Source organism: Zerene cesonia, chromosome 22 (assembly GCF_012273895.1).
Source record: "Zerene cesonia ecotype Mississippi chromosome 22, Zerene_cesonia_1.1, whole genome shotgun sequence".
NCBI lineage: Eukaryota > Metazoa > Arthropoda > Insecta > Lepidoptera > Pieridae > Zerene > Zerene cesonia.
In genome coordinates this window covers 5618474-5632579 of record NC_052123.1, presented here as the reverse complement: position 1 = coordinate 5632579, position 14106 = coordinate 5618474, and the positions used below count along the sequence as shown (strand labels likewise).

Genomic DNA, 14106 nt, shown 5'->3' with positions numbered 1-14106 from the left:
GTGCGGGGGCGGGGGCGGGCGCACCGGTCGGGCTCGTCCAGGTGGCGGCGCTTGGCGGCGGGCCCGGGCTCGTCGCGGCGGCGCGCGCCCGCCATGGCCTCGTCGCGCGCCTGGCGCTCCTCGCGCGTCATGGCTGCGCCGCACACCGCACATGGGGGCACGTAACGGTTAGTATTACTTCATTTATTTCTTCGCAAGGTACGTGTTACATAGATCATTAGAAATTGCCGGCTGGCAGTACATTTCATTATCTAGCGCTGTGTGAGAGAATAAGATTTTTCGAGTATTAGGATTGGGATCAAAAATTCATTGACTTTTGTTTCGTAATAAAAAATTTAAACTAAATCGAAAATAAGATTTAATAAGTACGGAAAAATTACTTGAAAGTTTAATTTTCTTTTTTTTTATATTTTATTATTTGAAATTGATTTTGAAAATTTTATTATTTTCTTCAAAACAAATAGCGATGAACTGTATACTCTGCCGACGTTAACTTAATTCAATCATAGGTTCCACAGTGGACGAACCTGTCGGGTGTTGAAATAAACGCAAAAAAATACTCTCAGCTCTAGTATTCGATGCAAGATAATGTATGAATTGCATATTCATATGAAACATAAACAATAATCTTAAAAATATAAGTCATACTGTTAGCGTGTTTAATAATAATTTGAGATGCAGAAAATTTAAATAAAGAGATGATATAGATAATATTGATTGGTAAAATTTAAATCATTCATCTGTATAAAGCATGAAAGGACAATGAATATATTGTGAAATTTTCTAGTTTCGTTCTCGACTAAAACATATGTTAAGACCGTAGCGTGACGACACGAGCTACTCTCTCACCCTTGAAGTCAGTGGAGAGGTTGAAGATGGGGCGCGCCCACTCGGAGATGAGTCTGCCGGCGCGCTCCTTGTTGGCCTTCGTCTCCTTGGGGTGCTTGTACAGGTACATGACCGCCTTGCCGATGCCCGACTGCTTCAGCAGCGACTTGTCGATGGACGGGAACTGCAAGCGGAGAGCGGGGCTCGGTTAGCGGGGCTCGGTTGGCGGGCGGGCGCACGTCAGCCGGGGGAGGCCCAGGGAGTCGTTCCAGTCGCCAAGCTTTACGCCTCGAGGGCGGGCAGCAGTCCATGGGCGGCGGCGAGCGCCCGCCGGGGCCGGGCTCGCTGGCACTCACGTCCATCAGCAGCTTGAGGATGCTCTCGCGGATGAGCAGGCAGGGCAGCGCGCGGTTGGGCAGCGGCGCCAGCCAGTCGCACAGCACGTTGAGCGCGTTGTGCTCGAGGAAGGCGAGCTGCAGGTCGCGCTTGATGAGCTGCGACATGGCCGCCTTGAGCATGGACACCTTGCGCACGGCGGGCTGGTTGCGGCGGTTGAGCTCGCGGTCGTCGTCGGCGGCCTGGCGCATCTGCTGCAGCAGGTGCGCGATGAGGTCGTCGTTGTCGTTGATGATGTCGATGTCGCGGCGCCGCCGCCGCCCGCGCCGCTCCTCGCGCTTGCGCGCCAGCATCAGCTCGAAGTCCGACAGCCCGCCCGCCGCCTCCGCGCTGCGCACACACACACGCCGCTTCTTCATTGCTCTACTCATTGCAGGCGCAGACATAATCGCGTACGATATTTTTAACAGAAAACTAGAACTTTAGGCGGCCTACACAATGATGACAAGTGAGGCCTTTCGAATATAAATGGAATCATCGAAGTCGATTCACGTAGGTAAGCAAGACGTATGAGGAAACAAATACGAAAAAACGCACACGAATTAAGAATCCACGTTTCTTGAAATAAGTCAAAAATAAAAAATTAACAATACATCGTTAAAATTGTTATCAAATACCTATAATCTGAACAAAATAAGATTAAAGATAAGAATATATTTTAAGAATTCTGTGATTGGCAGTGGTAGCTTTGTTCAAAGCCAACCGCTCGCAGGGCACCTCTTCATATCTGGATCAAGCTCATCGTCGGACGAGTCCTGTGCGGGCGCGTCTCCCCCCGCAGCCCCCGCAGCGGCCGCCTCTCCCCCCGCGGCCCCCTCCCCCTCCCCCTCCCCGTCCCCGTTCCCTTCCCTCGCCGCTCCCGCCCTCTCGCCACCCGCATCAGCGCCGTCCTCGTCGTCAGACTGCAGCCGCACTGTGCGACGCGCCTTGCCCTCTGCGAAAAAAAATATTGTTAACCACTATATTATAATCAAAAGATTCAAAAATTTTAGGAAAAATCAAAAAAAATAGACACTTAAGTTTGAATTAGAACGGCTGAAACGATTCTAATGAAACCAGAAATTATCCAAACCTATCAGCCGTAAGATGTTGGATTTACTGTGGGTAAGGAGATAAAATAGTAGACCACTGATTGCGAGCTTTTTTTAAGAAAAAATAACTATACTATGATTACCTTTTCGAGCTGGTGAGCCTGAGCCGGAACGCGAACCGGAGCGGGATCGTGAGCGAGATCTGCAGCATCGAATTTTATTTCGTATTAAGATAAAAAAAGAACTGAAAAAAATTACTCAGTAAATCTTAAAAATGAACTGAGAAAATGAAAACACCACACACAACATTGGCAATTGACATCTATGTAATGTTCCTATGATTGCATCCATTATGGAATCTTTATTAACATTAGTTACTAAAGACTTCACCGAAAGATATATTGTTCACACTATATGTAGTACAGGGCAATTATAATTCTGTAAAACTGTAATTGATCTTTTAAGTTTGCCTCACATAGGTATGGTTTCATTAAAATGCTTTTATCCATTTCTTATGACTGGGTTTCAGATACATATACCGACTTTTCCACAATGTTCTAGATGTTCAAAAATCTAAATGTATTAAAAACTCAAATAATTGACTTTAAAAAAGTTATGAAAATCCTTGTGTGGCTTGATTCAATAACAAAAATGTTTAAACGTTAATATTGATTTGAATTTCACATACATAATAATTTTCTGTCACATATTAGAAGTTAACGATATTTTTTTTTATTGACATACCTAGAAGCAGATTTAGCTGAACCAGAGCGTGATCTAGACTTTGATCTGGATCTGGATTTCGATGCTGATCGAGATCTTGATTTGGAGCGGGATCTAGACCTCGAGCGCGACACAGACTTCGACTTGGATCGTGAACGAGATTTGGACCTGGACCTCGAACGGGATTTAGACCTAGACTTGGAGCGGGAGCCAGACTTTGAACGGGATCGGGAGCGAGACTTTGATCGAGATCTCGATTTAGAGCGCGAACCTGATTTTGAACGGGATCGAGATTTCGATCTTGAGTGAGACTTGGAGCGTGAACGGGACTTGGAACGTGAAAGCGACTTGGACCGTGAACGGGACTTGGAACGTGAACGGGACTTGGACCGTGAACGGGACTTGGAACGCGAGCGAGATTTAGATCGCGACTTTCTTGAGCCGGAACGTGACCGCGACTTGGACCTGAGCGAGCCAGACCTGGAGCGGGAACGACTCGCTCTATTTTCTGCAATAAACCGAAGTAATAATTACTGATACTTTCAATTATATCATAAATAACTAATATGCTATACCAAAAAATAAAATGATAAATATGAATGTTAAATTTCTGATTGAAATTTTACATGAATATCAATGAAGAAAATCACATCAGTTAATGATAGTGACTGAATACAAAAATGGAATACTAATAACACACACAAGCACTCAAAACTAGTTAAAAATAATTTAAATTATAAATTGTTCAAAGTGAAGTAATTACCGGCAGGAGACTGGGGTGCTTTACCACCATTGTCAATGTCCATCTTTTCTATAGATTTACTTCTGGAGCATTCACGAGACTTGCTTCTAGATTTTCTGGGCGAGACACTGGATCTGGCCGGCGACGCTTTCGAGCCTGCACTAGGCGACCGGCTTTTGGCGTGTAACTTGGGACTCCTCGATTTAGAGCGGCTGCGGCTCTTAGAGTTCAGAATGCTGTTTGAACGTGATCTAGCAGGGGAAGCACTTCGAGATTTTGGTGAACCGTTTCTCGATTTCGTTTTTTTGGAAGTTGGCGACCTACTCCTTGAACGGGATGTATTTCTGGAAGCCGGTGAGCCACTTCTCGACTTTCTAGGACTCCCCGATTTGGCAGACTTGGCAGAGCCACTCCTGGAGCGATGTGACGCGGGTGTGTTGCTTCGTGAACGTGAGGACGCGCGAGAGCCACTCCTAGACCTCAATGATGATTTGGACCTCGAACGTGAGCGAGAACCAGATTTAGACTTCACTGATCCATCATGTGACATCTTAGAATCTGATTCGGCCTGTGAAAATATTTTTTGATTTAAGTTTGCAAAACACACTACATCTACAGTGTTGACAGCATTATTATATATATTCATTCTGTACTCTATATAGTGTGTATACAGTGTGTTTTCCCTAAGCATTCTTTCCAGAATAAATCCTTGGATTACTTATTTTTATGGATAAAATATATTTGTCTTTTTGAGTTGACCTCCATAACTTATAACAGCTGCGCCCCGCGGTTTCACCAGCTTAAGTCCGTATCCCGCAGGATATCGGGATAAAAAGTTGCCTATATGTTATTCCAGTTATTCAGCTGTCTACATACCAAATATCATGGTAATTGGTTCAGTAGTTTTTGCGTGAAAGAGCAACAAACATACACACATCCTTACAAACTTTCGCATTTATAATTTTAGTAGGAAGTAGGATACATTACATAAAATAATACTTACAGATCTGCTGCGTGATCTGGACTTCCTCCCATCTGTTGAAATAGTATTAATTTTAAGAGAATAAAATACTTTCAAAAATTAAGATAGTTTTGATATAACATGAGCATAACATGATATTCTATAGCTGTATTTTTTATATGTTCTCCTTACAAGATTCAAAGGCTCTTTATTGAAGTTTCTCCGCAATACCACGCATTAAACACCTGACATGATAAATTTCCGGTACAATTATAACTATTTAATTTATAATCGATTGTAGAAAATCAAAGTAAGCGTGAAATGTATTTAAATTTAAAGAAAAGGGTAAAAATTTATGTTCTTAAATTTGGTTCATTGTTTCTTGGAATTCCAACATTCTCATATTAAAAAAGACCGACGAACGCTAAATAAATCATATTTACTTTTCATTTGTAATATTAACTCCAACTGTGTATCATACATATACTAATAACATTGAATAACAATAACCAAACAAGCCAGAAAATCTTAGGTTATCTGATTACATTTACCTGTATCGACGTCCATTTTTGCTTTACTTTTATAGTTAGTAAAAGCTAAAACTTCACAAATATTACCAGAACACCCTCAAATGTCAATAATATAGGTACACAAACTCAAAAGCATCATGAAATCTCTACAATAATGCTATGATATTATTTTTTTAACAGTTTTCGATACATGCATTAATCAAACATCGGTCGATTTTTTTCACTATTTTGACAATAGCGACAGTTGTAATGTCACAGACTTTATTATTGTACCACAGATGTTATTAAAGCTTATAAGCTAACTATTTGAACCACTAACTACCTACATACCTTACTTAGGTAAGTTATTTACAAAAAATAAAAAAAGGGTCTACAAAATATTCTTGAGTATATAAAAAGTATGTGTACATGAAATGTAATGCAAAAGTGTGTTTTCTTGTAGGTTTGTCTAGGGTCATTTTTTATTTAGGTATGTGGAGTTCTATTCGTCCCGTACATATAGCATTTTGGGTATTGAATGCAAAATAGATGAATTTTCTTGATGCTTTTGCAAATAATGTGTTTCCAAAGTGTTCATAGTCATCTGAAATTTCTACACAAAAAATTCGAGTTTGGCATTAAATTGAATACGCAAATATTTTTACGAATTGCTCAATGAAAAAAAAAAAAACAAATTTTACAATAAAGTGAGATGAGCGAGAAGTAAAAGATATCTTATCTATATAGACTATCTTATTGTGACTTCGGCATGTTTGAATTTTTATTTTATTTTGATTTGTGAACTGATGAAACTTCATACTTCGCAATTCTAGTCATCTTATATTCTAGCTATCCACAAAGTCGCGCATTCAATTTTTTAAAAAGATGGCCCCGTTATAGATTACATTTGATATAAATATAGTATATTGCAAAATAATAATAAATACCAATGGGTATACACAACTACCATAGCATAGTAGGTTAAAAATAAGTTTTCATTGGTAAACATGCAAGCTTAATCAAAATTGTGTTCGTTAGGAAATTTTGGTTGGGCCTTCAAGCAAAAACAAGTCTTTGATGTTTAAGTGGCTATGAGGGTTGCGAGTATTACTTTATTTTTAAAAAGATTGGTACATTATAATAGTTATATATACTAGAGACAATACTTGTCAAGATGTCAATTTTCGGAGCAACTATTTCCTTAATCTGTGGTGACTTATTATGTCATAACAAATACTAGTTGACGGATCATCTGTTCTCTGTTTTGGAGCTCAATCATTGTTTTGAAAACATGTAATTTAAAGATATTGCAGCTATTTTATAGTCAAAGCATATATTTTAAAGTATGGATGAAGAGGGCAAGTTGCCTTTGAAGAGAGTAGAGCTGTCGTTGTCAAAGTTTAACGAAGTTGCTATTCCACACCATTTAGATTTACTGCGCCAGCACAAAGCGAACATTTTAAAGGTACAATGTTTTTTATAACACGTCTTATTTATATATATTATCCTTAGAAAATGATATATTTTTTGTAATCTTATTTAAAAAAAATCTTTAAAAATTATGCGTAAAATAGAAAGACACGACGTCACAGAAGTTCTATTAATATCATAGTGTACATTATTAAACTAGGAATGTTTAGAGGTTGAAGGACATTTACGAAATATTGGCTCATTTCAACGAGAATACGTGTTATATCAATTAAGAGATGTATTTGTTAAAACATTTGTTGCCATGGACATAGCAGATGGAGAAAACATTTGTTTTAAAGTTAATTTATAAAGTTATTAATGATTGGATTTAGTTGCAGCTTTATTTTCTTTATTGTAGTAAATGCATATTTTTGTAAGATATAAAAGTTGAATAATTATTTGTTATTTTATTATTCTATAGACATACTTCTTATATCTTTTGACCATGAATAATTTAAAATATTTCCAGGTTTCTTATCAAATTGTGATAAATATTATAGTAATAGATAAATAATGGTACTAAACCTAATCATATTTTGAACTTTAACAAGATTAGTAATGGATGTACCAGCTTTAACTAAAGCTGGCTTGTTCTCAGTTCTCTTATTAATGTAAATTCTCATCACAGTTTGTTTAAAAATGATTTTTTATTGAATGGAGATGCCATTGTATGCATTGTGCTTGTGCTTACAATTTGGGTAGATTTATTTTCAGGAGATTAGCTACATATTCTAAATATTATAAACCAACTACAAACTGCAGGCCCATATCCTTTTCCTTACCCTTTCCAGTCTATTCCTTTCTCCTCTCGTCAATCCTTACTTAATCCCTTTCCAATTTCAACTTGGTAATCCATTTGAAGAGGTGTAAGGTCTGCAGTCAACCTTATGCTTCTCCAAATGTTCATAGGGTGTCATAGCGCTTACCAACAGGTGACTTACCCGCTCCATTGCAGACGATGACATAAAAAAGAAATAAAATACTTATTACAACTTTCATAAATAGTTTCGACTTATAAATAGTATGAAGAGTTGGGCGACTATGCACGTGTGCGCTCGGAGCAGGCGCACGCGCGGCGCGTGGCGTCGCAGCTGCGGTCGCTGCTCGGCGAGCTCGAGGCACTGCGCCGCCAGGTGCGGACGTCCGATTGCACCAAATTCGACCAGATGACTCAGCGCTCCAGAGATCTTACATTGAAAGCTATCATGGACTACCTAGGTGAGAACTATTCGTTTATGAAATTTGTGTAGTCAAAGTTTGTCAAAGTTGTGATGTGTTGTCAAAGTTCGTCAGGTATTTGAATGAGAATATATTAATATAAATCCAGAATAGTATTTAGCAAAATAGTTAAGTTTAAAAATTATATAATGTAAGTTGAAATAACTGAAATGTTAAAATGCCTCACAAGACTTTCAAATAATTTGCATGCATGGGCGTAGCCATAGGGGTGGTTTGATGAGTATATCCCCTTCCGTTTTGTTAAAATGTATAATATAAAATTGTAATTAACCACTAATTTTCTACAAACTTCAAAGGAAAGAGAAGTTTCTTACTTTTACTTTATATTTGTGTTTAATTCTTAAGAACTCTTCACTAGGTGAACTAATGTTGATGATTCTTCTTTTATTTAAAAGCTGGTGCCCTCCATGTGGTTCCATTTAAATTTGGTCTAGTTCTAACAATCTGAATGTGGTTCGGTTGTTTTGATTAATATTGTGAATGTTTATTTATCATTTGTTTAACTTTCTGTTCCAATATTTGACAAGTATTCAATTTTTAAAACAGCAGGAAAGAAAAACCTCGCGACTTCGTTCTTATGAACAAACTGGAGGCTTTCAGTTAAACTAGTTAAAGGTGTAGTAGATATGTATATTCTCTTCCCGATTTCCGCAAGTATCGTTGATTTCAACATCAAAGGTGTCCAGGTCTCGATTTTTTATAAATCAGAGTATGCCCATCAGACTGAATTATACATTCAATTGCAGTCGTGTTTCTGCGGATAAAGACCAAGCCGTGTCTATATTATTTGGTGCTTACGACATTGCAGAATGATTTTTTAACTCAAAAATATAATCAAAAAAGATTACTCGAAAACGAGTTTTGATTGAAATAAAGAAACAGACAGGTTACAATTTTTAAACGTCTTCTTTTATGTTTTTCTAAATGTACGAGTATGCGTAATTTTATGTACTAGTAACTAGATGATTTTCTACTCGTATCTTGAACCCCATCCAAAACTTAAATCTGGCCACGCCTGTGACACATTTGTGAAAAATAAAGTTATAAGAAATTTAACTGATATAAAAAAACGAGTGTAAAAACGTGGCAACTTGGTGTTCTAGGAGTTATTGAAAGAAGTTGCATTGCGATTATTGACACGCACAAGACACGCGCGCGCCCGTTAGGTGAGAGCTGGGTGGCTTTTGTGAAGAATGCAAATAAATAAATAACAGTTTGCTCGAAATACTAATGTATAGAATATTAATATAAACAACATCATTTTAACAGCTAGCAAAGTCACATACCTAATTGCACTTGAATGGTGGCAGAAGTTTAAATGGACACTATTCAATATCTTATTTTCTCGAATCAAATGTCACAAATAGTAACGCTTTTCTTATATGTATAGTTTTTGTTTGTTCATTAATACTAGTATTCATTACGATATCACAAATCGAAAGATGTGCATGACAAAAAATACTTATATTTATACGATACGTTGAAATAGTTTTTTCTCAACAGAAACTAGCCCCTTATCTATAAACCGTGTGCCCATCCCCGAGCCAGACGCTTCTGGAAGCGTAGTTTCCTCAGAGTCGGTCGGCATCATACCGGAGCAGATCCAACTCCAAGTCGATGAGCACGTAAGTCGGTGTTGACGTTTTGTTAAACTATATACAAGTGGCTCTATTTTTAACACGCACTTTAATAGTATATTTATATGTATCCGAATTCATTAGCCCGATTTTGACCCACTTTAAAGGAACTGATTTTATTCAAACTTTGAATACTCACTAAGGATTGGTGACCAAACAATAACTTTATGAGTTTATCTTATTATCCTGTGATGTTTATTAGGATCGCCAGGATTAAATAATTTTCTTATGTATGCTCCGTGTGCAAGCGAATTAATAATTGAAGCATGTTGTCGTAGTATTATTTAGCTAATAAGCTTCTTTAATATACAGCGGACTGCAAGCGATATAACTGTGAATTTAAGTCACGCTCGACATAATAAGTTAGACTAAAATCGTATTCGGATTTGAAATTGTATACTTGTACAGGAGGTGTCGCTGCGCGAGCGCGAAGCGCTGCTGGCGGGCTGGAGCGCGCTGCAGGGCGAGGTGCGCGCGCTGCACGACGCCTGGCAGCACGTGCAGGCCGCCGCGCTCGCGCACCGCGACCAGGTGCGCCGCGCACGCGCACACGCACACGCACACGCACACGCGCACGCACGCACACGTACACGAACACACGCACACACGACGTAACCATAACACAAAAATTAAAGTGGATTTTTTTGTTATTAATATTGAAATAACCTTCTTTAACTACATGTGTCTGCATATACATGCGGTACATAAAGGAGAATATTTACGTACGTATGATCGATATTCTTTCCGGTTAATCTTTGAAACGGCTAGACCGATTTCGACGGGACTTACGTTGGCAGATAGCTGATGTATGAGTCACTTTTTTGCACTGTATTGATAGGAGCATTGGATTTTAAAGGAAAAACTCATTTACGCTAGTGAAACTGCGGTACGCAGCTAGTACATAGACAGGGCCGTCTTAGACTGTGCTGGGGCCCTTGGGCACACAAGAATTTGGGGCCCTTTTGGAATGTAAAGAAAGTGTAATACATTTTTTTACTGTGATCTGCTTTATTATGGGTAATCTAATCTAATATAATTAATGATTTTGAAGGTTTTTCCGTGATTTCTTTTTGAGCTAAAACTTTTTTTCTCTTTTGTGAACCACTTAGATATGTTCTTTTCGACATAATGAAATAATATTTAAACGAACAAATCAATAATTTTATTAATTTTACCCAAATTACATTAAACAAAATTAAATCACGACACTTCTGTGAAAATAAGTGATATATTGAGTAATAGCTTTAGGTAAAAAGTTTCGACTGAAAGTTTTTCATAATTTATCCGGGGCCCAACCATAGACAAAGTCGACATTTTTTATGGTCGCTTGAATTTGGCATTGGAGCGGTTTGCATGGATGATCGCTAGATAGTGCTCTTAGTAAATTAGGTAGGATGCGTTCAGAAATACTTTTAAATTACTGAATAACTGAATAAAAAATCAAATGATATGTAAGTTGAAAATAGACATTATAGACTCTAGATTATAAAATTTATAAACTCAAGTAATTGTCTGGTAAGTTATATCAGACCAAAAACAGCCCTTTAGTACAGCCAAAAAGCGCACTAAGTTTAAATTAAGCTAGAAGCTACCGTGTCTGTATACCGCACACAACCGAGACCCTGTAGGCTTGATGTCACTCAAATTCATATAAATATATTGATTCGATTAAATCTAAAAATAATCGATATTCGGGCATTGAGAAAAGTGTAATGAGTATTTTGAGATTCAATGTGAGAGAAATTGTCGGCCCTTCGGGGCCCTCTGAGGAAGGGGGCCCTAGGCACTGGCCCCTTGTGCCCTTATGGTAAAGACGGTACTGTACATAGATACATTTAAAGCTACTTATTAAAATAGTTTCAACTCTGATAATGAACGCATGGACAACAGATAAACTCTTCGGCGCAGAACGTGGAAATAGCGGCAGACAACGTGCAAGAGGCGCGGTCGCATCTCGCCAGTGCTGAAAAGTAAGTCCAGAGAAGTTACAATATTAGCTGTAGGTTTGTCTTTCTCTTTTTGACTTTATAAATATTTTTGTTGTAAGTCAGAAGTTAAAGTAAATATTAGTTTGATATATTCTGCATTTCGACACAACTCCCTAATTTGATGTAGTCACAGCCAAATAAAGAATCACAGCGAGTCGCAAAGAGAAAAAAATTATGGTTTAAACACCAACTAAAAACTTGAATAACTCATCCGTACGAATGCGCCACGTTTCTAAGTGATACGACATTTTGTAGAACTCGATAGCTAAACGAGCTTTGGACAAGTTATGAAAAATGTCATCTATGTTTTGACTGACAATTATTTATCCAGCAGAATATGAAACACAATTGATATCCGACGTTTATATTTTTGTCAGATATGTGCAACTCTTATAGTATTTGGGACGCTTAATTTGTATAAGTACTGAGTATCGACATTGAACCTGCACGTGAAATTAGGGACTGAATCCCTACAATCCAATCATTGTAGAAAGTGGAAGGAAGAATGTGGAATTGGGCCAGCTCGCACCTGGGAAGCACCCCACAGAAAACTGGTGTGAAATAGTAGCATGCTGCTATGTTACGTAGGTTGAGTGAGGGAGCCGCATGTCCATTACCTTTCCCTCATCCTTTCCAGTCCATTTCTTCTTTCCAGTCGTCAATCCTTTCTCCATCCCTTCCCTCCTAAAAGCACGCAGCGCATTCTTAGAAATGTTCTCGGATGGTTGTGATCGCTTACCAACAGGCTGACGACCAGCTCAGTTGCCCGCTATGACATAAAAAAGAGTGTGCGTGGGTGATGCGTCAGGCGAGTGTGTAAGGGCGCGTGCGTGCGCAGGTTGCGGCTGGCGACGCTCGGGCTGGGCGGCATGCTGGTGGGCGCGCTGGCGGGCGGCCCCGTGGGGCTCGCGCTCGGCGCCAAGGCGGGCGCCGCCGCCGCGCTCGCCGGCTCCGCGCTCGGCTACATGGGCGCTGCGCTGCTGGGCCGCCGCGCGCGCTCCGCCGCCGACACCGACGCGCCGCCCCGCGCCGACACCGACGCGCCGCCCCGCGCCGACACCGACGCGCCGCCCCGCGCCGATGCGGGCGATCCCCAAGAGAAGAAGTACCGCTAGCGATCGCGATGCGTTTGCGTGTAAATGTTTATGTATGCCCTAAATCAATATCGTCGGTACTCAACGTGATGAATGCAAATTTTTAGCAAAAGTGGCTCGTCTGATCTACTACAGAAATAAAATGTCATGTTATTTGTTCACTGTATCATCTGTTTTATTACTATTTTATACCACATGGCACATACGTAGAATTATAATTGGACTCCTGTGTATGTTTTGAACGACTGTATTATTCACTCGAGAATGTCTTTTCTCGATTAATATATGATTTTGTAAAATCTATCTCAAGAGATTGGTAATAAAATTGTTATCATCATCTATTTGCAATTTGACGCATTATTTTTCGGTAGATTAAAATTTACAACTATTTTTCGAATTGAAATCGTTAAATTGTGAAACGGCATTCTACGAACGCATTTCTCACGCAGTACGATAAGGTACTGACAACCAATTTGCATTAAGAAAGCATGCAGTACGCAAACGCATTATTCTGTGATAGTAAAAATCAATAAAAAAAAAAAAATAAAAGAATAAAATCTTTTTATGTAAACAATTTTTGTACATAAATTAAAAATAATTGAAATAATTATAACGCAATTATAATGTAATAGTGTTTAATTACGAACCTGGGCTATTGCCACTAATTGCAGAATTTTTATCAATGGTCCTAGTTCGTGCGGTTTAGGCAATTTACTTTTATATATTTCTTTAAAAAAGGCTGTGAGACAGCCCACACAAAACAATAGGTAAACGAGTGCTGGCAATTGGCATCAAAAAACCTATTCTTAACTTCTGCGCAGGATCGACCAGCGGCAAAAAATTGCCGAAAGTTATAATTTAAGAAATAATGCACAATTTCACTGTTTTTTTTTTCATAAGTACATTATTATCATTGTAAATAATTATGTAGTTTTAAATAATTCAGGGTTTTTCAGTAGAATAAAATATACAATAAATCTTAAGAAACAAGTTTGTTTCATTTTATTTTTCTCAAACTGAGTATTTACATATATTTAATTTCTATGTAAGTTGTGTCTTTGTCTTGAAAATAATGTGCTTTTCAAGCTAGTATAGTTATAGCTGATTTTTACGTATGTATTATTTTCCTGATTTATATATTTTAATTATTTTAACTAGTCAAGGCTCCCTTCTCATAATTTTATAGCGTCTACATGTAATTGTTTAAGAAATAAAACGAAGAAAAGTTGTTTTTTGTATTTTTTTTCTTATATAAGTTCCGACTAAATATCAAGAGAATATAGAACAAAAAGAAAATGGTTAATTTTTTTAACTGTTTTGTAATTTTAATGATTAATTATGTGTGATATTCTAATAAGTAATATCATTTAGGTAGATTCAATGATATGCTGTCCGAACGGTCGATTACATGATTTCTTTTTTTTATATTTGTTTACGTGAGGGCACTGCATGCTATTGCAATACTGCTCGTAGTTTTTTCAAGAACGG

At 38.4% G+C, this 14106-nt stretch overlaps 3 protein-coding genes across 4 annotated transcripts in view; 1 reads left to right on the top strand and 2 right to left on the bottom strand.

The window, feature by feature from the left end:
- LOC119835969 (protein IWS1 homolog) overlaps positions 1-5443 on the bottom strand; it is a 7304-nt gene extending 1861 nt beyond the window's left edge. The window contains exons 1-9 of the mRNA XM_038361101.1: positions 5233-5443; positions 4724-4755; positions 3742-4288; positions 3000-3486; positions 2399-2457; positions 1942-2158; positions 1185-1554; positions 850-1012; positions 21-133 (exon numbers count right to left, since the gene is read on the bottom strand). Coding sequence (XP_038217029.1) covers positions 21-133; positions 850-1012; positions 1185-1554; positions 1942-2158; positions 2399-2457; positions 3000-3486; positions 3742-4288; positions 4724-4755; positions 5233-5248 — 2004 coding nt within the window. The 5' untranslated portion in view covers positions 5249-5443. The remainder of the gene's footprint in view (positions 1-20; positions 134-849; positions 1013-1184; positions 1555-1941; positions 2159-2398; positions 2458-2999; positions 3487-3741; positions 4289-4723; positions 4756-5232) is intronic.
- A 957-nt stretch (positions 5444-6400) lies between these two features.
- LOC119836001 lies at positions 6401-13811 on the top strand. Of its 2 annotated transcripts, XM_038361160.1 has the most exons (7): positions 6401-6655; positions 7683-7878; positions 9003-9065; positions 9403-9524; positions 9945-10067; positions 11427-11506; positions 12363-13811. In XM_038361160.1, the coding sequence occupies exons 1-7, from the start codon at positions 6536-6538 to the stop codon at positions 12637-12639; spliced, it is 981 nt and encodes a 326-aa protein (XP_038217088.1). In that variant the 5' UTR covers positions 6401-6535; the 3' UTR covers positions 12640-13811. The 2 variants fall into 2 exon arrangements, with proteins under 2 accessions (XP_038217088.1, XP_038217089.1); XM_038361161.1 differs by lacking the exon at positions 9003-9065 and having other exon boundaries at positions 6402-6655; positions 12363-13810.
- The window catches only part of LOC119835968 (RNA-binding protein 25-like), a 5255-nt gene continuing 4273 nt past the window's right edge, over positions 13125-14106 (bottom strand). Inside the window, exon 5 of the mRNA XM_038361100.1 lies at positions 13125-13129. Coding sequence (XP_038217028.1) covers positions 13125-13129 — 5 coding nt within the window. The remainder of the gene's footprint in view (positions 13130-14106) is intronic.